The sequence below is a fragment of the Rhipicephalus sanguineus genome, chromosome 4 (genome assembly GCF_013339695.2).
Source record: "Rhipicephalus sanguineus isolate Rsan-2018 chromosome 4, BIME_Rsan_1.4, whole genome shotgun sequence".
NCBI lineage: Eukaryota > Metazoa > Arthropoda > Arachnida > Ixodida > Ixodidae > Rhipicephalus > Rhipicephalus sanguineus.
In genome coordinates, this window is record NC_051179.1 from 156,448,453 (window position 1) to 156,474,924 (window position 26,472).

Consider the following 26,472-nt stretch of genomic DNA (forward strand, 5'->3'; position numbering starts at 1 on the left):
TCCCTTGTGCTTATTGAAGTATTTTATCAAACGTGGTGATTTTGGCTTCATCCTCCACATAATTTTTACTTATAGACTTCTACAATGTACTGTGTAGTGCCAATTTAGCGGTGAATGTAAGACAAATAGATTAGCTTTACGTTTCCTTATATCGAATTATCATTATTTACTTTGACAGGCATCATTTTATCCAGCAATAACTAAGAGAAACAGGTCGTATCCTACTTTTCCAACACGGCTGGGATTTTTTGAAGAAATATGTTCGTCTTCCGCTGCCACATGTATTTTTCATCTTAGAAAAATAGGAGTACCAGAGACAATGAGTGACGGGAATAAAAGAACGCAAGACTCAAGCGCTTTTTACTTTCATGCTAGTGGATTAAAAGAAGCCTCCCCATTCTTGGCGACTATGAATAGCGGAAGTAAGTAGGAAATGATCTCTGAACATTACCTAACAGTTATGAAACTGTTCTTTTATTGAGGAACCTCGTTTTCAACGTAGCCGCCTGGTTGCGGCTCGGGCTGGGGAGCGCCGCCTGGTTGGCCTTCTGGCGCAAGTTGTGGTTGTTCGACCGGTGCTTCCGCAGGCTGCGCCGCTGGCTGTTCGGGTTGTGCTTCGAGTGAGCCTTCGGGTTGCGCTTCAGGCTCTGGCTGAGGCTGCGCCTCTGGCTGTGGTTCAGGCTGTGGCTCTGGCTGCGCTTCGGGTTGTGGTTCAGGTTGTGCTTCTGGCTGGGGCTCTCCTTCTGGCAGTGGCTGCGCTTCAGGCTCCGGCTGGGCCTCAGGCTGTGCTTCGGGTTGAGCTTCTGGCGTGACCTCAGGTTGCGCTTCAGGCTGGGCTTCCTCCGGTTGAGGAGCCGGTTCTGCTTCCGCTGCTGGCGCCGTTTCGTCGCTCGAAGCGTCGCTTCCCTCGGGCGCCGAAGCCAATTCAGGCTGCGTCTCGGGCTGCGCTCCAGGTTGCTCTTCAGGTTCAGGGGCAGGTTCGGGCTCAGCAGGTGCTTCTGGCGCAGTTGTGCCCACATTGACTGGGTTTTCTGGCGCTGCCTCAGTGACAGGTTGTTCTCCTTCGGCTTCGCTTCCACCCTGGGGCTCTGTGCTTGTTTCTGGGGTGGGTTCGGTTCCTCCCCTCCCGGCCAATTCCGTGTCTGGCCTGGAGACGGACCATGTCGAACTACCTACAACGCAGCGTCCGTTCTGGCACTTTCCAGTTCCACGGAAGAGAGCCTGCACCGAGTGGAGCAAATGTCATATGCTACTGTGGTAACACTGAGATGTCAGGACGGCATATTTTACCTGAAAATAAATCTTTGCCTTATATAGCACGACTTAACGCTGTCGTTCTTCTGATTCGCTTTTCTTGTTTTCTTGTAGCTATCAGTACACTATAAACAATGTTCGACAGCTTACAGACGGTCTCTCTTTGTACCCTCAAAGTTTACAATGTAATTTGCCGTATGAATACACTTTACCCACAAAGCCGGGAACAACTTGTTAATTATTTCCATTGTAAGGCAGAATACATTCAACTCCGGGTCAATTTCAGTGAGGTGCATTCGGAGGGCTTTCGCTACAACGCGCACTGATTAGAAGCCGGCTGCTCAGTTCAGTTGAATGCATGACGTTTGTGTACTTGGTGTCCCGTCATGTGAAAGCTACATGGAAATTGCGTGCAATTTGATGATGTTCGACATGCCAACATTAGTGATGAACGTCTGGAAACGTTTATTCTTGCTCGCTGTGCCGCTGGGATCATGAGACGTGCCATATGCCATAGAAAGCGATGAAGAACTGCTAGAACGCGAAGGTAAGTAGCCTATGCTCCTGATCAGACAGAAGAGAATCGGCAACTACAAATTTGAAAATCGCATGCAGCAGAGCGCTGACACATGTCATATCAGTTAAACATACACGACTGCCCTGCTTAACAATGGTAGATGCATACATTGCATAAGAATAATCGATCTCTCGCCAGCGTTTAAAAAAAAGTGGAGGAAAATGCTACATCTTTGTACGATCGTTAATCGAAACGTTTTTCCTTAATACAATGTTTGTTTGACGTGCAAAACCCACCAACGTGCGTTTTAGTTGAAATCCAAGGCGTTCTTCGCCATTGAATGTGCCATGTACTTTGTTAATACATTAGCCCACTTCTGCTTTTCATTGGCCGCTAAAAGGTGATGACACAAGTTTTATCAAAGCGCATAAACTGCATTAGTAGGGACTCAGCTTCGCAAACTCCAACGCTATATATTATTCATACATTACTGATCTTTCAGCACATAAGTGTACCGCCATTACCTGTGGCACACGTCACTCATGTTCAAGCGTAATAGAAGAACAATATATTTGACAAATATTTCCACATGAAGGATATAGCTACTGGTCTTGCCTGTACCGCTAGTGTAAGGATAAGACACACAGTACATTGTAAATATTCAGTTTATTTGCCCGCTTACGTCAACTGGAATTAATCATAACATCTTCCCTCTCGCTCTCTCCATACGCCATGAATGACTGAAAACAATATCGTTTGTCGTACTAATAGCCCATACTTGTGTCTCCCATGATTCCCTGTGATGAGACCTGGCATAGCACTACGAGTGGAGCGGACTTCCACAACTTTTTGTCATCCAGTTAAATAAGAGCGCCTCACGGATTACACGGCTGATTTCTGGGAGTTAAATTGGAGAAGTGGTCCATTTTCTGTGAGGTTCGCCACATTAGAGAGGTTAGGAACTATCTGCCGCAATTTTTCGTGCTGTAAAGAGGTATGTGACTGTATTTTGATCTTCCTCCTCTGAAATCCTCTATCGTCCTGTAATTCAGTAGAATGAAAGAGGGAAGGAAAGGCCGGCTTTTATTACCCTGCATCAAGTGGCGTCCACAATTGCCGGGAATTCCAGACGTGGTTAGAACTTGTGCTGTTTCGTTTCGCAGCACGGCTCCGTGGCATGTCGCAAAAAATACAAATTTGCTCTTAGGAGCTCTTAGTCGCCGCAGAATCAAATTGTTACTGGGGAGCCAGCGGTTGGCGTACGCATCTAATTGTGAAACAGTATCCTCATAAACAAGCAGGGGCTCGGCATAAGATGTACTCACAGCGCAAGGCTCTCCGTCAGGTTCGTTAACAGCACGGACTGGCCATCCTTTGCAGAGATACCGACACCGCACTCGGAAGGGCTAGAACAAACGCATGCACCAATCATTTCAGACGGTGTGAGTAGCTAAACATATATTCTTGCAGAAACACTAATGCGACGTACATTTTTCGCAGAATTTTACAAATTTCCACAAAATCGTACCGATAAACTTCCTGAAAACATATGATAAAAGTCATAGCCATTCACGGAGCATACCTTAAAATTATGACATAATATAGCTCCGTTCCAACCGTATTGCATAGCAGCAGCAATAATTTGCAAACGCAAAAAAGGTCAGTTTATAACTACAAAACACTTTCAAAATAGTATTAGCGTGCGCACACGTACCACCACCAATTTAGCGTACTGTAGAAGTACAAAAACACAGGTTAATTAAAGGATGTTTGCTTGATATAAGGAATATTTGTGAAACCTGTGATAACTCAGCCTATTACAGCACCTAACCGAAGTTTATTGACATAATACAGTGATATGAGCTCCCTTTTGCATAAAAGCAGCAAAACTATGTCAGAAAAACGAAATCGATGTATCACAACACTGACTTCAAAAACAGTGTGGATGTTGCTTCCACGAGAGCCTAGAGGTTCATAGAAAAGCTACTTAGTAGTTTCCTTTTCTTTAGGACATTGGCGGTTTTTGTTTACTCGTAATACTGACGGCGCAGGGCGTCACATTTGGTGTGTACTTGCACGACCCGCATGAAGGATACTGAAGTTCCCCGAGGAACTATATACGTACCAGTTGGAGATCAAATGCTCTTGCACATCTTGCACCTCCTTTGCCGTAGTTATTCCAGCTTGGCCATTCTGCAATGAAAATACGCGGGTACAATAGAAAATATAATCACGGAAGCTTGAAACACGTCCCAATACAACGGGCTCTCCAGATGGAATATGTGCTTAGAGAGACGCTTGTTGCTGAGGACAAGGGTAATATGCAGCCACTTGTCAAGCATCTACACACCAAGGAGAAAAAAAAGAGTCAAATGACTTTTTCCAGAGTCCTGACTTGCCATATATATGACTCTCTTTAAAGAGACACGCGAACTCTCTTTGCAGATTGTTGTACCCTCGTCGGAAAGTCTTGGAACCCAAAAGAACAGTAAGTCGTCTTTTTAAAGAAAGACATACATGTGTCAAGTCAGGACTTGCAGAAAATAGTTACACATGTTCTTGTTTTTTTTTTCCTTAGTCTTTAGCAGTAATCAGTGTTCCTTAGGTGTCTTGTTACATTATTTGCTGCGAAACTGCCTCAAGTAGATACGGTCAAATGAGAAGTGGTAAAACTACTGAAAACTGGCAGAAATCAGGTGCGGCTAAAACTTTTTTTCTGTGCAACATACTAGACAGCGACGCAGGAGAATCTGGAGGCTTCTATAGGTCATGAGTTGTTTAACAAGGAATGACACTGGGGCCGAATTTTCGACAACGGGACCTTCCTTTGTTACCACAGCCATACAACTATTAGTCATCTTGAAAATTTGCCTCCCGCACATGACTTGTTTTCCGACTTATCATAATTCTGGGTTACATAGTATTTCTTTCATTGCTGAAAATGTACGGTTTTGATAGTAGAGTATGTTATCTGTCTGTATAACAGTAATAGCTTATAATCAAGGACATATCGGCTTTCTTCAATTCCAAAACACTGTCGACGGCTGCGAATCGTCAGAGTTTTTTAGTGCAAAGCAAGCCCGTAACCACCTAATTAAAATTCAACCTAATGAGTGATGACAGAGGTGTTTCTTCTGTAAAACGCAAGTACTCTGAAAACTTGCGTTTCTGAAGAAGAAGCGCAATGCAGTGCTTAAATGTAGTTAGGTGTTTTCTATAAAAATAGCTTAGGCACTACAATCACTGTGTGCTGAAAGCGTGCTTATCTAACTCGAAATCTCGCAGAAACGCCCAGGCCATGATGTCCAAAATTATTCTTTGAGTTGTGCAGCGTTGCATTCAAGACTACGCAGGTATATCGCTTTTTCTTTGCGTTGTCCACAAAAGGAGACTCTGCCAGAAGTAATAAAAGCTTCGTGCGTGCACCTTAGTTGTGGAATGTGAATTTCGCAGTCAGGTTTTGTGCTTGGGTGCTATAGTCAATTTTAGTTATTATATTTCAAAAGCTTTCTTCAACCTTCTGGTGTTACTTTGAGAACGTTGTTCGATATTTTATTTTGAGCCCTGCACGCTCCACTCTTTGAAGAGCTAAGGAGTAGCCGATGCCTTATTTGTGCGCCAATTTCTCCTCCTTGTAACATATTAATAACAAATAAGCAAAGCGACTGCCCCAACGAGAAGATTAGGCTTGTAAAATTTTGAGACAGCGTAGTAGCTCATTATAAAGCAATTAAGTTTTGAGTCACATTAAGTGTCGATTTCAGCTAAACAGTACGTTTTAACAGAACTAAACCATGCGGACCATTTTTTCATGGAGGAGGATAACGCCATATGTTCGCAAAGTCACGCGTCAGGTGGTGCCTGAAGCAGGTATATACCTCATGAAAGTTACTCCCCTTCACCTTACATTTTGAGTAGTGCGTACCGTGAAGTGAGCATCTGGGTCATGGAGCAAACGTGAATGATATACCCCTAGTTTCTGACTGTTATGTCAGCGTAAAGGTGAAAATAATGTCGCGGCTAACATTCTAGTGATGCTATCACGAACTCCCGAGTATTTTGACTTAAGTAATGCAAATATAATGCGACTCAGTCGTTATTAAAAGAAAGGTGTCGCCAAAGAAGGACTAGTCGTAATTCCTGCACTGAAGTCTCTCGCAGGTAAGCAAAGACAACTTAGGATCTTGAAACGGTACCTCATCTGAGCAACCTTGACGATTTTCTCGTTATACAAGGGCATCATTAGCAATTTGAATGGCTAAACGAATCTCTACATGCCACGGCGATGCATTGCATTTGGTTAATCTGGGTTTTCTACTGGTCTTTTTTTTAACATCACTATCGAAGCACGAGCTTTAACGATAGCGTGCGGTGTAACGAAGCCTTACGTACTTGGTAACGTGACGAGAACGCTACAGAGCGGTTCCGCGTACTAGCAGCTATTTGCTTCCTGTAGTAATAAGATGGATGAAGATGCACTCACTGTGAGTCTCTTCACAGTTGGCAACTGCTACTGCTCCCAGGAGGAGCGCGAGCAGTAGTGTGGCGTACATTGCGAGAAATCCTTGTCCTGAGTGAACAGGAGGCGGGTGGGCCGTCGGAACTTATACGGCGCGTCCTCTCGATGCGACATCCGGGATTCGCTACGGGATGCTACGAAGAAAGCGAAACACGCCTTGCTGCCTTCCGGGCAGACGATAATACCTGCAACCGCTATATGATCCGACGCACACTGGAAGCCTAAAATGAGCTCTGAAAGTATGAATGCGTACTGGTGACCTTGGAGTGCTCTTCGAGAACTTCGGCGTCACAAAGGATGTTGCGTGCATCCTTCTCGTGTTGCCATGTTTGTTCGCAGCGTCCGGACATTTCATAATTCACTGGATGTCACTGCTGTTCATTTAGCACAGAAAAAAAAACGCCAGGCCTGCGCGGAAAGCCCAGTACTGTCACAGCGAAAGCTAAAAGAGCGGTATTTCTAGAGCCCGTTATAAAACTCTCTTGTGGCTACTGATACAAGTAAACAAGCAACGTACCCACTACGCCACAAATCATATTTTTTGTGAAGTTGGGACGCACCCAACACGACATGATTCGTCATTCTTCGGAGTTTGTTGATGCGACGGTTTATGACGATGAAGAATAATGGCTGAGCCATTTGTAATGGGTTGGAAGCTCTAAACGACCCACAATTCACATCGTGTGACGCCCGGTCGTTATTTTACTCTCCCACCACGCTATATAACATAGGTCAACGTGAGAAAGAGAGAGAGAGGGAAAGAACTTTATTGAGACCCTGAGGAAATGCATCATGGGAGCCTTTTGGGCTTCCTTGGCAACCTATAGAACTGCACTTGCGAGGAACCCACTACGATATAAATGATCATAATTTTTTGAAGTAGGGAAGCAGCCTATTTCATTTTTCGCCATTCTGCAGAGAATCGTGGTACCCGCTAAACACCTTTAAGGCATTACGTGCACTTTGTTGATGCTGCGGCTGATGAAGATGAAGAATTATGGGAGAGTCCTTTGTAATGGGTTGGAAGCATTCAACAACCTACTCGTTGCGCAATTCGCATTGTGTGACGCCTGGTTACAAAATTCGCGTTGTGTGACGCTTGGCTGTTATTTTACTCTTCCACCACGCTACATTGCATGTGTTAATGTGGTTCCTTCGCGACATGAAGCCTGCATACGGTCTTTCTGCAACGCAGTTTCAAGCACCGGCATGGCTCCGAGGTAGAACACTGGGCTCCCACGCAGAGGGCCCAGGTTCTAACCTCGTTCCATCCTGGAAATTTTTCTTCTTTCGTTTTTTTTTCTTATTTCGAGCGATAGTGGTTATGGACACCGGCGGCGGCGGACAACTACGGCGCCAAAAAGGGCCCTTGTTGTGATCTTATAACAGCTTTCGCTGTAAAAAAATTAAAGTGTTCATACTTTTTCCGAAGCCCACAGTAGCAGCCGCTGACCTACTCCTGTTTTGATTATATGGACAGTCTAACAGCAATCAATGTGACTAAGCTCGTGTTGCGACATCAACCTTTCCGACATAAAACAACTGCATTGATGGCAGGGACATTCCTCTGTTTTACAAGGTTGTTAAATTGAATTACTCGCCGTGGTCGCCTAGCAGATAAGCTGTCGCGCTGCATAGTTCGATAATGCTGGTTAGATTACCCGTCATGGCCGTCGCATTTCGATGAGGGCGAAATGTAAAAAAAAAACGCCAGGCCTGCGCTGAAACCGCAGCACAGTCACAGCGAAAGCTGGAAGAGCGGCATTTCTAGAGCCCTTTGTAAGCTCTCTTAGGGCTACACTACAAGTACACTAGAAAGGTACCCATTACGCCATAAATCACAATTTTTGTGAAGTTGGGAAGCACTTTCTAAGGCATTATTTGTCATTCTGCGGTAAAGCGAGGCACCAGCTACACGTCTGTAAGCCATTATGTGAACTTTGTTGACGCGACGACTAATGACGATGAAGAATTATGGCTCAGCTCTTTGTAACGGGTTGGAAGCTTTAAACGGCCCACCAGTTATGTAATTTGCATTGGGTGACGCCCAGTCGCTATTTCCTTCTCCCGTCATGCTGTATAACATACGTTGACGTGTGGGAGAGACGCGGAGGGGGGGGGGTGCAGAACATGACTGAGACCCCGAGGAAATGGATCATGCGCTTATGGGCTTCCTTGGCAACCAATACAAGTGCACTTGCGAGGAAACCACTACGCTATAAATCATTGTAATTTTTGAGAAGTAGGGCAGCAGGCACTGTGCCATTTTTCGTCATTCTACGGTGAGCGTTGGTACCTGCTAAACGCATGTAAGGCATTATGAGCACTTTATTGACGCTGTGCCTGAAGGCGATGAAGAATTATGGCAGAGCCCTTTGTAATGGGTTGGAAGCATTCTACAACCTACTCGTTGCGCAATTCGCATTGTGTGACGCCTGGTTACAGAATTCGCGTTGTGTGACGCTTGGTGCTTATTTTACCCTTCTACCACGCTATATTGCAGTTGCTAATGTGGTTCCTTCCCGACATGAAGCCTGTATAGGACCTTTCTGCAAAGCAGGTTCAAGCACCGGCATGGCTCAGAGGTTCAATACTGGGATCCCACGCAGAGGGCCCAGGTTCGAACCTCGTTCCATCCTGAAATTTTTTTCTTATTTCGTATTTTTTTTATTTCGAGCGATACTGGTTACGGACACCGGCGGCGGCGGACAACTACGGCGCCAAAAACAGCCGGTGAAATGATCTCATAACAGCTTTCGCTTTAAAAAGAAAACGCATGCACTTGGTCAAGGTGCACCGTCAAGGGAGTTCAGGTGGTCAAATATAATTCGGTGTCCCTCATACGACCTGCCTTATATTCATAGCGTGATAGTGGGATGTTATGCCCAAGTGTTTATTATTAAATTAAAGTATTTGATGGGATAAGACAATGCAGAGCACTTATATCATGACCCGCAATCTAGTAGGCTACTACAAATCGTTTTATCGCCTGAATCTAAGTATGCGGGAGTCCTTGCATAACGCTTCCATTAAGATGTTGCCGCTATGTGAAGAATTAGACGCGATGACGCGCTTTGCAAGTAAAATGCGATCTCTACTATGTCACCGCGACGTGCACTTCATAGTCATGTAAAGGAGCGCCACTGCTACAATTTACAGCAGCGTTTTTGTGTTTTTCTTCTTTTGCATTGGTAATGAACGTAGACCTGGTGTTTTTGCGTCTAATATACACTAATTGTCTACAGTACTTCCTCAACCTTCAAAAACTAAAGCCATCCAGGAATGCGTCTCTATATACATCACTGTTGTCTAAGTCACTACATAAGAAATATTGTGCATACAGAAATGGTATGGTACTATGTAGAGTGAGTTTATGCATTTATTTTAAGGAATAGGTTTTACAAAAAGCGACAAGCAGCGATCATGTTCAACAAGCAACGAAGTTGAGTGAAATAACTTGACCACAGGATGGTCTGTATTTAAAACTTACATAGAATCAAATGAAGGCAGGCAATTTTGAGCGGCCCTTTACTTGTTTCACACAACCTTAATTAAAACCAGCCTATAATGAAACCCCCGAGACACTTTAACGAGTCCACTTCACTTTCTTCGTATCTATGTCACAATGACTACAATACATGTAAAAACAGTACAATGAACGACCCCTATACTTTCCTTGACTTCACTGTCTGCTGGTTTTCATTACGGTTGTGTGAAACAAACAAACGAGCCTTCAAAATTTCCTACATTCATTCATTGATAGCGAGGATCTCGTTCCGGCAGACATGATGACTTCAGGTAGTATGCCAGGGATTTTCGGTCGGCTGTCGGCTCGTTCGAGGTTCTCGTGCTACGGTACGCCATCTGACAAAAAGGAAGAGTGTTCCACGCTCTCCGTCATGGCTACGAGCTGCGCTGAATAACACTCGCAGGTTTCAAGCACATAAATATCAAATAATGTGGACGAGGGGACGACCGCCCCGTGGCTCAATTGGTAAGAGCATCGGACGCGTAATCCGAAGGTTGCAGGTTCGGCTCCTGCCAGCGGCAAGTTGCTTTTTTCGCTCACTTTACTTCCTTCACACCTATATCACAATTACTACGATGCACTTAGAACGCTACAATGAACGTGCCCTCTACCTCCCTCGGTTTCATTATCTCGTCCTTTTCATTATAGTGCCACGCGCGTTTCTTATTATCGCTTTCGCTGTATTCGGTTTTCGCCCACAAAGACTGTCAGCGACGCTCAGCGCAACCCGCGCCTCATTGTTCGAGAAGCTTCTCGATTATTTTAGATCATTTTGTTAAGATTGCGCGCAAGACGCGAACACTCGAGCTTATTCTAGAGATTGCGCGACAACCAGCGATAACGCTGGAATAATCTGCGGCACATGCATAAATGCCAACGCGCTTCACCGCTCGTCAGTTGATCGACGGACGACGCCCTGTTCGCCGCTATCATTGTACAGCGTGTAGCGCTGTAGTTCTAGTTCTCATTTTCCGGCCACAAGTTCGGCCAAATAAACAGTCTCATCCTGCAAACGCCGACTGCTGTTTTCGTCGACGTCACGACCACGTGACAATAGGATCAAATGGTACGATCCAATGGTAAAATAACAGCCGGCGAAATGAAATGAAACGATAGCGTCTGCCCACAAAACTCATTAGGCAAAATCAAACTGTAAATTGTGGAGTTGCTATGTTTTCTTTCTTGTGGTGGTGTACTGCTGACCTTCGATGCACTTGAATAATCTTTTTTACATTTAGTCCAGTTAGTACCGGCTTTTATATCGATCACGTGCATGCCAGCAGATAGGCTCTAGAGTGTTAGGAATTGTAATATCATTGTAAACACCAAGTTACAACTGTCTAATATAGTATTCTGCTTTTTTTTCATTCTGGAGTTCTTCGAAAGCCGGGGTCAGCTGATGTTATAGAAATGTGTAACGAGAAGTTTCACCACAGTGGCCTCCCCCTATTGTTGGTCGAGACTAAACGAAAAGGCAACTCGCAATTGACGCAAACATAACATGAAGCGATGACGTGCCTCGCATAACAGCTCGTCGTTGTCTTTGGTACACGGCTTTCCGGTAGTAAATGTGGCAAATCATCAATTCTTGGAAAGTAACACCAGGGGCCATCGGCCGCCATTGTAGTCATGAACCTGTATCGTCATAACCCTGCACGTTAAAACATGACGACACAGTTCAGGCTGAGGAAAAAGTGTTGCGCCTCCCTTGAATGAAAAGGGGGGGGGGGGGGTGTAGGGCACATTGCGCAAGCCCATGTTTGGAAGCTATATACGAGGATGACGACAAATAAGCAAGTTGGCTGCCACAAGCCAGTATCAGCTCCACTCGCCAAATGAAGCTTTTTTGTGTACCACTGTCTTCGTCGTCATTGAAACCACCATTGGTAGCTGTGTAAAAACCATAATAACTAATGTTAAACTAATGCAATTACTAAGACGCAGTGGTAATTACATAATGTCTACCACGCGTACAAGTATTACATCTCTATAGATAAGTAACACCAGGTAACGATGTTACTTATCTATAGAATATGTAACTGTGGTAACGGTGTTACTTATCATAGAATATGTAAACACATCATTTGTAGTCATAAAAGTCATAAACTTCTCAGCAGGTGGACGCGCAACGTCGTACATGTGTAGTTTAAGCTTAGGGCCAGGCATGTGAGCCTGTCAATCATCAAATTTGCTTTGCATGACGCTGTGTGTAATTTCAATAATGGCAACAGAAGCACATTTGATATTTTGAAGCAAGTCGGCATGGATCCTGGCTTCTACACTGCAAAAGCTTGCCTCACAAATGATCGGCACCGCATCGCGGAAGCATCTCGCCATGGCTCTGATCAAGCCAGAAAAGAAAATGGCGATTTCGCGCCCGGGCAAAGGCACCTAAGTGTAATGTCCACGTTAGAACTATCTACTGTAGCGAAACGTTCATAGTCGGTAATGGGTCGTCCTCTCGAGCGCCTTCTAGTGGGTCGCCTCTTCTTTGAGAGCAAGCCCCTCATGCAGAGAGTCGGCCCCGCTTTGACTGTCGCCGTCGTCGAGTGCCCGCTAATAAACGTCTTGATAATTTGGTGTAATTGCTGTGCCCTTTCAAGAACTACGGTCCGTATTCGATGCCCTTGGAGCTTCGATCCCGTACCGTGCCTGCTGCCATGACTCAAGACGCCGCCCAGCAACCGCCTCCTCTTGCACCGACGCCATGTCCAGGTGTCCTCCGCATCCGCGACCCTCCCGTCTTCACCGGCGCGAATGGCACCGACGTCGAGGACTGGCTAGCGATCTACGAGCGTGTGAGCGTCCCCAATAAATTGGACGAGGCAGGCAAACTGAACAACCTCGTTTTCTACCTCGCGGGTGTGGCAAGCCTATGGTACAACAACCACGCATCTCATTTCGCTACGTGGTCGGATTTCTAGACCGCCATCATCGACGTGTTTGGCCGCCCTGCCGTTCGCAAGCTGGAAGCCGAACAGCGTTTACGTGAACGAGCCCAGCAGGCCGGCGAGTCTTTCACGAGGTACATTGAAGACGTGCTCGACTTGTGCAAGAAAGCCAATGCGACAATGTTTGAGTCCGACAAGATCCAGAACGTTATGAAAGGCATCGACGACGATGCCTTCACCATGCTGCTCGCCAAAAACCCTCGCAATGTGGCAGATGTCACCACACTGTGCCAAGGCTACGAGGAGCTGCACCGGCAGCGGCTGATGACGCGTCGACCTCCATCACGCGACGTCGATCTCGCTGGCTTGTCGGCCACGTCGGACCACTCTGTCTTACTCGCCGAGATCTAGTCCTTCGTGCGCGAGGAAATTGCCCGCCAGTTTTCTCTACTGGCCTTCGCTCACCCGCAGCATGTTGAACAGCCGTCGACCACACTGCTGCCTCCCCTACGCCGGGCAATCGATCAGGAAATCGCGGAGGTCACGCCGGAATACCACCAGCCCCCTCCGGCGCCTGCGCCTCTCAGTTACGCGCAAGTTGTAGCTAGGCCGCCCCCAGCGCTCCCTGTGGTGCCCCCGCTAACCTACGCCGGAGCCGTCGCCAGGCCTCATGCCTTCGAAGCGAGTGTGTCGGCTGCGTACGCCGACGTCATTCATACGCCTCGACTGCAGACCACCATGCAGTCATATCAGCCGTCGCCCCGTCCCTCGCGTCCTGCGACATGGATGGGACCTAGCCCGGCAAGCCGATAACGCACTGCCGACAACCGCCCCATCTGCTTTGCGTGCGTTTGCGCCGGTCACGTCGCCCGCTATTGCAACCGCGTGCAGCCGCCTCGAGTCGGATCAACCGTCACCAACCAGTCCAGCCGCCCGTATTACTACCCGCCGCCGCCTGTCACCGACGTCAGGCCCAGCTTCATCTACCCGCCATCCACCGTCCCCACGACGCCGATCACTGTAGCCGATGCGGCCTCGTCCGGTCGCACTAGACCAGGAAAACTAGTCGTCGCAGTCCAAGAGGCAAGCGCTGCGACGCTATCGAACTGCCAAAGCCCTCAGCAAAGCCCATCAAACGTAGTAGACGTGTTTGTAGATGGTTGCGCACATCGGCCCTTGCAGACACTGGAGCTGCCGTATCCGTTATGGACGCTAAATTTAGCCGACTACTACGAAAAGTGACGACGCCACTTTCCGGGCTCTCCTTCCGTACAGCCAGCGCCCAAAGTATTGACCCGACAGCGGTGTGCACAGCCCGTGTCATGATTCAGGACGCTCTGTACGCCGTCGAATTCTGCTCCATCGACGCAATTACAACGGCGACGGCCGCCGGTGGCTTCTAGTAATACCCCGCAGTCTGCGTTCTGACATATGCGAGTCGTTCCACTCTGATCCGCAGTGTGCACACTCTGGGGAATCGAAAACCTACCACCACATTCGCCAACGGCACTTTTGGCGAGGGATGTACCGCTACGTGCAGAAGTTCGTTCGCTCCTGCATCGACTGTCAGCGCCGCAAAACTTCAAGGCACCTGTCGCCGGCAGGTCTGCACCCTCTACCTTGCCCTGACCGACCGTTCGGGCGCGTTGGCATCGATCTGTATGGGCCACTTCCTCTGACGTCCGCTGGTAACCGCTGGGTCATCGTCGCTGTAGACCACCTCACGCGATACGCTGAAACTGCCGCCCTCCCTGATCTACAGCGCGCGATGTGGCCTCCTTCCTGCTCCACCGATTTATGCTGCGTCACGGTCCGCCCCAGGAGCTGCTCAGTGATCGAGGCCGTGTCTTCTTGTCCGAAGTCGTGGAAGCCATTCTCAAAGAGTGCAACGTTGTTCACCGCAAAACTACTGCTTACCACCCGCAGACGAATGGCCTCACCGAATGCTTTAATTGCACGCTCGGCGACATGCTCTCGATGTACGTCGCCGCCGATCGCACAAATTGCGATGCCATTCTGCCTTTCGTCACCTACGCCTACAATACCGCCCCTCAGAGCACCACTGGTTTCTCCCCCTTTTTCTTATGTGCGGCAGGCACCCGTTGCACACAATCGAGACAATCCTTCCATGCAAGCCGGATCGACCTGAGTGTGCGCCTCTTTCTGCCACAACCAGACTTGCTGAGAAGTGTCGCGAGCTTGCAAGACCTTTACTACGCGAGACCAAGAGCGGCAGAAAAGCATTCGCGGTGACACCAACGCTTCTGCGCCCACGTTCCTCCCTGGAGCGCTCGTATGGCTTTCGGTCACTACCATTGTAACTGCCCTCTCTTCCAAACTACTGCCCAAATACGAAGGCCCCTACGGTGTCGTCGAACGCACATCCCCGGTCAACTACCTGATTGAACGTATTGAACCATCTTCGGACACGCGCCGTCGAGGGCGCGACATTGTCAACGTGGCGCGACTGAAGCCCTACCATGACCCGCTCATAGTGACAAGCTGCTAGGTCGCCAAGCGGCTCCCTTTTCGTACCCGGGGTGATTGTAGCGAAGCGTTCGTAGTCGGTAATGAGTCGTCCTCTCGAGTGCCTTCTAGTGGGTCGCCTCTTCTCTGAGAGCACGCCCCTCGTGTAGAGAGTCGGCCCCGCTTTGACTGTCGCCGTCGTCGAGTGCCCGCTAATAAATGTCTTGACACTACAAATATCGAAAATTTTGGCGCTCCTGATCACCTTGTAAGCGCTGCACTTGTTTAAAATCTTTTTTTTTGTTGGTTTTCTCAGAACTTATATTTTGGATAATTTTCCGCAAGCGAACAATCATAACTTTCTTACTAATAATTATTCTTCAATAAATCTTCACACACTTTCTTATCACATTAATGGTGTGCAATGAACCTGAAAAAGGAAAATCGTGCACAAGATGTAATAAGGCTTCTTGTTATACAAAGGTACCTCTGGTGTTAGTACATACTTTTTTGGTTATTTAATCGCTATCTTTTTAGTATTCACCTGATCTCTTTTATTTTGGTTCATTGAACTGGCCATATATTCTGTAATGTCCCTATAAAAATTAAGTTTTTTTATTGAGAGGAATTTGAGTTCAGAATGTTCGCGTAAGGCCCACCATTAATGAAATTTTTAATTATAAAAAATTGACAAACAATAGGACTTGCTTCATAATGCCTAAAAAGTGAGCTTCATAATGTAGAATAATCATCTCGAGTGCATATCGCTTTTCAATTTTTTTCTCACACTTGGCTTCATACAATAAACTATCCTAGAACGCGTGCGCAAGTAAAGTTGGGAAGTGCCTGCTACGCCGTCATTCTTCCTTTTGCGGATCGGCCAAGTACCCACTTCGCGACTGCTGACCCGAAGGTGGCGGGATCGAATCCCGGCCGCGGCGGCCGCATTTTCGGTGGGAGCGAAAATGCTTGAGGCATGTGTGCTTAGATTTAGATGCACGTTAAAGAACCCCAGGTGGTCGAAATTTCCGGAGCCCTGCACTACGGCGTCTCTCATAATCATATCGTGGTTTCGGGGCCGTTAACCCCCCCCCCCCAAAAAAAAAGAAATACCCACTTCGCGTCCGAACGATATCCCGCGCACATGCGCAGCTGCACACTATCTTGATGCCGTTGCTGACAATGACGTATAATTATACGTGAGCGCTTTGTAATGGGTGGGCTATTAACCCTTTGCGACACGGCGTCCTCGTTTCGGGACACGAACTTCAGAGGCGCGTCCAACGCCACGTGTTTCTTAAAATGTCCTGAAACTGAGTGTGCACATTCGTGCACTTTTCCTGATTGAATAACTAGCGGTCATTTTACTTCATTGTCCTGCGTATTGCTGCAGAGGATCACTTTGCTGGAGACACTACCGCGTTAGACGATCGTTCGACGTGCCGCGTTGTAGGACCGACGTGAAGAGTATTTTTTTTCTCCGCTCGAAACGAATACAACCAAAAAAGGTGTGCAGGCTCTTCGGGCCTAATAGTTGATTCTTTTTATGCAAGTTTTGAAGCTGACCGATGGCAGAATAATTAGATAATTAGTTACACGCGAATTAACATCAATTACTCAAACTCACACAAAGCAACACATTCGTTCGTTTTCTTTCCTGGAATGTAATACGGCCTTCGTATCATGCCATGCGAATTTGACGCATTTGCAGGCAGTGAATCATAATGCGTGTCTGAAGGGGCTAAAAGACCGAATCGTTGTACAATTCGCATATTTTGAAGGCTGGCGCGAGTATACGCTTCTGCTACGCAATATTACATGTGTTAACCCATATATGCCCAAACTCAGAAAAAAATGACAAAACAAATTTTTTTTTCACGAAAAGTGTACTTTTACCCTCAAAGGAAAGCGCATGTATTTCATTTACTGCGGGGTAAACGCAACACTGTTTTTCAAGCCGTCCTATGCATATAGTACACTGGGCATTAGGGATGCTATGTGCTGGTGTGGTAAGCCTTGAAACATTTCATGTGCACACCGACATTGCACTTGTTCTTCTTCATGACGTCTTTCATACAAAGCGCGCGTCTGCCCGGAGAGAGCGGTCGGCACGTGGCAGCACGAAAAGCAAGCAATGACAAGGCTTACACACGTTGAGAATGAGGCCTGCTTAATGTGCTGTAGGTGGCGCTGGTCATCAGCTAATGAAATAGCGATGTTAGAGTGCATAAAAGAAGCGTCCTATATGTAGGACACTGGGCATATATGATTTAAGCAGACTCCTCACACTACATGACATTCATATAATAGTTTTTTTTCCGAAGCAGTTCGTGGGTATCGCGAATAACAACCCTTGCCCTCGTCCACAGCGGCGGCGATGACAAGCTGCGATGAGCACCACTGCGCATGTGCATTCATGTGCGAATGCTTCGTAAGCCAATACAGAGACCGGCCCGGGGGGAGTGGTCGGCGAACGTTTGTCAGCAGTGCTTGCGTGCGCGGCGTGCGGTCTGCCGGAGCCAGCGATAGCGGCACTGGCGCAGCAGTGGTTCGCGGAAGTGATTCTTGGAAGCTCTTTTATTGTTTTCGCGCCGCCGTAACGTTGTTAAAGTCTGGACTAATAAATGTTATTGCGTTTCCCCGCCGTCTACGAGCACCTTCTTTTTGGAGTAGACAACCAACCCCCACCAGTTTCGAAGAATGACGTGGCGCAGTGGTGGAAGACCTGGGGTGCTATCGCGGAACGATTCTATTTTTTATTCCAATGCTTTTCGTGCTTTTCGCGCTTGGCCATTGGTCAGAACGACGGTCCGTCCGCGTTATCAACGCGATCAGCCAGCCGCGAGTGGTGGATGATAAGAATAGCATAGAATATGGCATGGAATCGGAAATAGCATCGTTCCGCGATTGCACCCCTGCTTGCCACGCTGAAGGCCTGTGTTCGGTTCACACGAGAAGCGAGGTTTTTTCATTGTTGCATCTATCTCGATTTTTCGCTCACAACTGCCGCTGACAAAGACGCCGACAACAGAATTTCTTCGAATCGAGCTCTCTAAAGCTATCGTTTTAAAAATATAGCCCCAACCTAACCATTGATTAGCAAAAAATATGCGGGTATGATGGCACCCAAAGTACAAGTTCACGTAAACTTTTGAATGCGAGGAGACACTTGTGCTAGTAATGATCATCGAACTCAACACAAATATTATCATTTGTTGTGCAGTCATCCTAAAAGAAGTTGGATCTGGGCTAAATTGTGCGACTTTTCTTCATCATCATCGTCATCATCATCATCATCATCATATCATATGTATCCTCTTAAGGGTGAAGGCTTTATCGGATTAAAGTTCTCCTTTCTTTTAAACATGTCTTGTATGAGCTGATCTAATCTTATGGCTGCGAAGTCCTGAATTTAATGAATGTTTTTTGGATCAAAAAGCTCCCCTATTAGTAGCTATTTTAATTCATCTTTTCTCGGGAAACGCGTCACAACATGTGAATCTTCACAGACGCAGCGCCCCCTGAATTCAACAGCAGCGGTGGAGAAAAAGCATAAGTTGACTAGGGATACGGTTAACGGCCTTGAAAAGAGGGCGCGTCATGGGGAATTGGAGTCATGTATTTGCGATTTTTGCTTACGTTACGGCGAGAGAGAGGTGTTACCGGGAAACGTGAGCATCCATGCCGTGGTTCGACGGCTGTTACAGGAAACCATATTTATTAGCCGCGCACAAACATAAACTTCAACAGGCGATAAACTGCGTAATTCGACCCACAGCTGTAAACACGTAACATATGTGAATCCGCCACTTCATACAAATATTAACGCGACAGCGTTAAAGAGCTCGTTTCGCATAAACTCTGATGTTGGCCTCGGCGCTGGTCTCAGCGTCCGTGGTCGCCGTCGGCGTTGTCCGTGAGTGAAAATTTGGGAAAAATGGAAATAAATAAATAATACAAAATCTACGGTCCGATTAAGAATCGAACCCTTATGCGTGGGAAGCATATGTTGTACCACACAGCATCGCCAGTGCTTGAAACTGTTTCGGGGAAAAACCTCATACGAATGTATTGCAGTGCGAGGCGTCTCCATTAACGCATGTAATATTGCGTGGAAGTGCAGAATTGTACCTGGCGTAAAAACATGTATATTGCGCAACGAATGATTCGTTTCAAGGCGCACCCACTACAAAGTGTTCTGACATAATAAATCATCATTGTCAGACAACCTCAACAAAATGTGCAGCTGCGCGTGTTGCCTTACAGACACTCACTAGTTACTTAGCGAATTCGCGAAAGGAATTACAGCGTAGTGGACACTTCGCGACTGTACCCGCAGCAGGCATTCTAGGCCAGGGGTCTCAAAAACGCGGCCCGCGGCCCGCAGATCACTGTCTTCGCCCCGCATGTTTTTTTTTTTTATATTCTCACTAAATGTGTTTGTGAGCTACACAGACATGACTGGTCTAAAGCATTGTTTTTGTGAGGCACACCATGTGGTCACGACGTGTTGAAACGTAGCCGTGAAACAAGTACAAGATTTCAGAATCGGCCTCCACATTTTAATCATTTTGGAGATAGGTATCGACATGTTGTTGGAATCCTGTCGCCAAATCACCTTCAGAAATGACCCGTATATGAGATACGGGAAAGGCTTTCTTTGCTGACAATTTGTAGCAACAACGCTCCTCCCACCTCCCGCTCCTACCTATTACCGCTGACGCGGCCTTTGCGAGTCTAAATTGTGAGACTGCGGCCCGCTGCCTGACGTGAGCTTGAGACCCCTGTGGTAGGCGATGTGAACGGGGCCCGATTACGATATTGCGTTGCACACCTCAAGAAAAAGCTCAAGAGTCCTTCAAGTTTTTCAAATCATGACAACAACGACAAAAAAGCACCATTGAATGACGCTGTCAAGAACGAATATTAACTTTCTGCAATGTCAATGTGAGCACGTTTCATTACTGGTGCAATAGAAGGTGCTGCATCACGGAAATCACAACTGTGTGTTTTATATGGTAGTGTTTCTTAGCTACACAAGGTGTGGTGACCTTGAACACTGCGGCGACGAACAAACAATTCGACGTGTTCTGTGTGACTGTGCGAAGTATAGCACACAGAGACAATCTCTTTGCCATGCTTTCAAGAAGTTAGACGACCAGCCTCTATCAGAAGAAAGACTACTACGCCATCGTCCGGACATAACGCCGCAGGAAGCTTTACAAGCGCTACTAGCCTTCCTGCGATCCACTGGCCTGTCAGAGCGCCTCTGAGCGGAACGCTCTCGTGTGTGTGTGGTTGTGATTGTTTTTTTTCTTCCTTCTTATTTATTTGCTCTCTCTCGCTTTCAACCCCCTATTCCCCAACCCCAGTGCAGGGTAGCATACCGGATACAAACTTCTGGTTAACCTCCCTGCCTTCCTCTACTCTTTCTCTCTCTCTCTCTTCATGAGCGACCATTGGCGTGCGCAGTGTTCCCCTTCAGGGGAGGCGAAGGCTCGTCGCAGCGCCCCCCTCCCAATTATGTCAGTGTATGGCGTTGACATTGCCCCCCCCCCCGTGTCGCAGCGCCCCGCCTCCCTATTATGTCAATGTGCGGGGCTGACTTTGCCCCCCCCCCTCTTAGGTGAATAGGAAGGGCGGCCGCCCCCCCTGCCCCCCCCCCCCCCCCCCTGTTCGCACGCCTACGTGAGCGACAATGGATATCACACTGAACTGATCATTGTTGATAGAAACGGCAATACCTAGATAACAGAAATTCAGTTTCTCATTTAGCCAGCTAAAGTGTAGTATTGTTAGCAGATGCACATAAACGGGCTTACTTACATTGCTGAACATCTCGGGTTTCCAATGAGGGAAGCTTACAGACGATCCTCCTGCTATTAGTGCATACATACGGTTATTACAGCAGCAATAAAAGGAGCGCCAACGCTACATGCCAACAAACCGAATCTCAAGAAGTTATGATAAACACCGAAAACAATAGACAACTGTTAAGACACCCCTACACAATTAAGATAACAAGTGATAACCACAATCACATGTGCCAGGTCATGAATAAATTGTTTACTTTTTACTATATTGTACGTCATATGATTCTGAAGGCGTAGAAGGCAGCAGTCAGAATAATATAGACGAAACTCTTTATTCAGCGAACTTGTGCCTAGACGATCATGAACATGCACTGTACAACAAGAACGGCGTACACAGATAGACGTCGCTGGTCGAATGTCATCGTTATGGAAGCGCATCGTCTTTTCACACGCAGAAGCGAAGATTTCAGCGTCATCGCTGGAGCTCGCGGTAGTTCCAGAATAGACTCGACTACTCAAAAATGCCTCTATACATGGTCACGCTGTCATTACCACGAAAGATAATGCAGGCGCATTGGTTATGAACATATGGCTACACCACTGACGCCATGGATGCGACAAAGCTCGTCGGAGCTAGCAAAGAAGCGACATTTTAATGTTGTACAAATTTAGAGTTGAGTCAATGGCTTGCATGTAATCGCGCACTATCCATCGCTAGGATATCCTATTGGCTACGCGGAATTGGGGAAATAATATGATCGGACTTTCACAAAACAGTGTTGGCTACTTATGTAGCCAAGCAGTAAGTCGGTCTTACAAATCAAGAGCTCTATATTTTTAGATCCATAATAATTGCGTAGCCAGATATATAGCATACATTCCTTAGCTACGGACAACCAGCCGCTGTCTTCTAAAGGGCTTAAGATATATCAATCGTTTTTTCTGCGATTCGCTAGTGCTACCATTTCAAATCGCGACCAACTAAGGAACAGTGAATTGCTCATTGTACAGCGTGCGCTAAACAGCAGATGCAATTTAACATGCCCCACTGTTTCCGTTCTCAAGTATTTTCATTCACGGTATCGACCTTTTCGTGATTACCTGAATTCGTTTCGTTCGGAGGAGGCATGAACTCGACGACACTGCGGATATCCGCGGCGCTCATCGAGATACGGTTGCAAACGGAAGAAGTATGCGGTCGACATCCCTCTTCCTGTGTCAGAGCGGCGGCACCGATCGTCCGGTCGGTGACAGAATTATCGTAGCACAGCGGATGCACCCGGGAATGCGGCTAAAAAAATTACTAGCTGTCGCATCCGTATACGCTACACTGTAATGTAATTCTTTCTTCTGCGGAGTCACGATTGAAACTGTAAGGAAATAGAGAGCTAGCGCGAAGCATTCGTGTTGAAAAGAATTGTTTTAAACGTGGAGAAAGCCAAACCTATTAAACAACACAAATATGATTCCGACTCCAGCACACTGGCAGTTTGCGGATAGAAACAGCTGAAGTGTACCACTGCACACATGAATTCAACGTTTCCATAGAACAAAAGTAAGTCAGCTAGCCAAAATGCTTGACGCGCATTTATTAGAAAGCACAAAAAAACACTTAAATACAGTACATGACCGTAGCTTATATCCTTACTGAAACTTAGAAACGCACACACCGTGCGTTGTTTTTGTGTATTAAAACAGAGACCGATACGTACTGTTTGATAACGGACATTACGGAACTTAATTTTCGGGACATATTTGATTGCAAAGCACACTTTCCACTAACTGTACTTCGTCAATACGTGTTTAGGTTTGCGCTGTGGTTTGCTATAGGGGTCCCCACGACGGTAGCAGCCTTCGTAGTCGCTAGATGATGTGGAATGCCTCACTGCAGCAATTTCTACCGAATAGCGCTACGTGATAAATTGGTTTGTTTCTTTAACTCGAAAGTGTTTTATGCCGCGTTCCACCAATACTTCAGTGGCGTATTTCCGTCACGGAAATTACGTCAAAAATGCACACGATCAGATGGCAAAGAAAAACTTGGGATAAAATAAGTTCCATCAACGGGTCTCGAACCGATGACCTCTCGGTCTGCGCCAACAGATTCCGGGCACGCTATCCACTGCACCACTGTCACACACTGGATGCTTTACAAACGCGCCTTTTATATCGCATACTTTCCTACCACAGTGCTGTTGGTCAGCGGTGGGGTGCCGCAGTCTGGGAGCGGTAATGTGAAGTAATGCATCATCACCGTGGCCTCCGCGATCAGCTCCAGCAACGCGTCGTTGCTACGCGTCCGTCCCATTCGGCACCTTCCAACAGAAGCACAGTCTTGCAAACGCCTTAACACACCACGAGGTGGCAACCTTAGCCAAGCCTCGGCCTTGTCCTTAGCATTCATCCATATTAAAAATAGTTCTGCGACACGCGCATGCCTCGCCTGGCTGTAACACCGCGTTCCCCGCCTACGATCGCCCCGAGAAAAATTGCGGCCGGGCTAGAGGGTAGATATGAAGCGCGTCGCGTGTCCTTCTAGTCACGCCGTGGTGTTAAATACTCTTTAACATGCGGCGGGATGGTGACCTTAATCCAATGTTCTGCGTCCAATCAGCGACTCACCATTAATACAACTACCACAAAGGTTTACGTTAGTCATGGACGTTCGTCGTCGTTTAATGTGTCACATTAAACGGTGACATTCACTATAAACGGTGCTATAGCTGCCAAACACCAATAGACATTGTGCAAGCTCTCTTACATCGATGTGCAGTAATTATTCAGCTGCTTCTGTAAAAGTTACGTTTTACTTTCGTGTATACCAATTCCTATGACGGAGGGATCAACCATGTTTGTTTTTCTTTAACTTGTGGAGCAACACTTAGCACTATTACCCTAGCTAAAACTAATGAGGGCTCATCGTGGCAACTAATATAGCTATAAATGGCACAGCCGCCTGTATCTGCTCATTATGGCATATACATTTTTTTCACCCATGCACCCATAAGGACACTTCATCCGTGGGCTGCCGATGTCACGTCTTAATTTAGCGCACCATTGCGGAGAAAGCGAATGGCGAAGCCTCTGCCTTATTAAAAATTCTGGGTTGGTTGATGCTGGTATTGTTGGTGGATATGGTGGAAACAATAGTGGATAAGCAGGAAGCTGTGGTGGCCTTAATGGCTGATGATGGCGAGAGTGGAAAAAATGGTGGCAGATGGTGGTGGTGCTGGCGAGCTTCTTTTGGTGTTAAGTGAAAAATGCTGGCGGATGGTGGCGGTGCAAAATATGTTTTGGTGGATCGCTTGGTGAACAAGCTGGATGACGGTGGCGTGATGGAACCATGAGGGATGATGGTGGCATGACGGAAGTGCACGTGGTATTATGGGGAATCATTGTCATTTTGCAATGTTTTCCTGCCTGATATGTAGAATAGTATGTTTACCACCCAAAGAACCAACACCGATCATTACGCTTTCTAGCACGCCTTTTTTCATTCGTGCGGCGGCAATAACCGCCTCAGTTATTGTGGAGCACAGCAGCCAGGAATGTTTACAATTTGCGCACGTATTTATATGTGTTGGTGTATTGTGATGTTTACAATCTAGAGGTGTCGGTGTGAAGAGCAACAGCAAATGTGCTACATTGCCGTGCAGTTGTCCAGAAGTTACTGAGCTCTAGCGTCGCATGTGCACCCTCCAGCGGGTAGACCAGAACACAGCCGCCACTTGATATCGCCACGCTAGAAACGCAACTCTGGCTATTCTTGCCCACTCACTTACCTCAGCCGCACTTTAAGGTAATAGTGAAAATGCATGCGAAGCTAAAATGCGCAAACTTTTACCTTAGGCCTGCGTCGAGATAAACCCCACCAAGTATGACTTGCACCACTTCCATCATCATAATCTACCACCATGACTTCCACCAAAGGTTAGGCCTAAGGTACCGACCGAGTCCGTCTGCGTGTCGTATCGGCGCTTCTAGGTTTCAGCATACACGATTCCGACGAGTACGAATGACTGTACAGCACAGCTGTGGCATCGGCTAACGTAAATGAAGCATTTTTTCTTGTGCGCGGTGTCCGCACAAGAAGTGTCGAGCATCCATGCGACGCGCTTCCAGTAAACGCCTGCGGTCACCGACAGCCGCAGGTCGCACACGCAGGCACTTCTCTGACTCGTATGCAAGAACACAGACGTCCCTTCGTACGCCTTACTGAACCAATATGATGGCATATTTTAGATTCGAAGCAGCCTTTGCTCTGTGCCGTGTCCGTCCTTCCATTGGCGACCGTCCGTTCGGGAACCATGTGTGCTGGCACGCGTTAGCGCTTTCGGGCCTCTGTAAGGGGCTGGGTAAAACGATGTGGCCTCTCCCCCTTACACTCTATCAGCAATCATGTGATGGCGTCGGGGAACGATATTTTGCAGACGCGAGATGAACGCACGTGCTCCCGCGTGGCGTGGCGATGAACGTGCGTGGCGTGCTGCAACAAGAGTCTGGGACGAGTAACAGCAACAGCAACTACAGTGAATTCATGGTGTGTTCTACTTGCAAGGACGCGTTAACATCAAGCAAGGTGCCCGTGATGAACGAAACTTTGAGTCGACCCACGCGCTGCTTCGCATCCCCACATGGTTCCCTTTAGTGGGAGATGATGTAATTTTTTCCAGCGCACAGCACTCTATCTTGAGCAATCACTTATGTAGTTGTAGCTAACGATAGATCTTCAGATAAATGCGCTGGCATGGCCGCGCCGTACGTTGCGCGAAAAAGCATCACAATAGTCAATCAATTGTACGCGCGTATTTGTTGAATGAGATTAGAGTCGACATTAAGCCTCTGCACATGTCGCTTTGGAAGGAGCGGGAAACAGCTATTAAATTTGGCAGTAACAGCCGGTAAACTGTACCTGCTCCTCGGTCCACTTGACCTTTTTTTAGTGACGTTGTGAATTGTAAAAGAAAGTTAGCGGTGTTGCCATTATTGATGTGCCATTAGTTACCGGCAGCAATCAGCCATTAGTTACCGGCAGCATCAGTTACCGGCAGGTAACGGTCGACCTATAATTGGTTACATCCATAGTTAAAAACAGCGCGAAATAGACACGGACAAGAATGCACACAGCACTTCGCGTGCCTACTTCGCGCAGTTTTAACTATGAATGCGTACCAACTGGCTCGCATTCACTCGCTTTTACTATTGTTTAGCGCATGTTAGCAGGAAGGGGTCACTTGCCTCAAGCAAAAAGAAAAACACACATGGTCCTTTATAAATTCGCGTAAGGTGTCTGGAAGGCGAAAGCCATCTTTTCTTCCTTATCGGTCGGTGTATTAATCATTCCCTACACCCCCCTCCCCCTCCCCGCCCGAAGGCTTTCTGCACCTAACGCGGTCTTGCACTGCCTCCAGCATTGGAGGCTTTGCAAGCGTTCTGCACCTCATATGGTTTAGAACTGCCTCCGTGACCGGCCCATCTTTCAC

General features: G+C 47.1%; 1 protein-coding gene across 2 annotated transcripts; it reads right to left on the reverse strand.

The window, feature by feature from the left end:
• Window positions 1–469: 469 nt before the first annotated feature.
• On the reverse strand, window positions 470–6,357 carry LOC119390847 (protein TsetseEP). Of its 2 annotated transcripts, XM_049414962.1 has the most exons (5): window positions 6,255–6,357; window positions 3,897–3,964; window positions 3,097–3,177; window positions 814–1,221; window positions 470–735 (listed from the first exon to the last, which is right to left on the reverse strand). In XM_049414962.1, the coding sequence occupies exons 1-5, from the start codon at window positions 6,322–6,324 to the stop codon at window positions 475–477; spliced, it is 888 nt and encodes a 295-aa protein (XP_049270919.1). In that variant the 5' UTR covers window positions 6,325–6,357; the 3' UTR covers window positions 470–474. The 2 variants fall into 2 exon arrangements, with proteins under 2 accessions (XP_049270919.1, XP_037514487.1); XM_037658559.2 differs by having other exon boundaries at window positions 470–1,221; window positions 6,255–6,354.
• Between the last annotated feature and the right edge of the window lie 20,115 nt (window positions 6,358–26,472).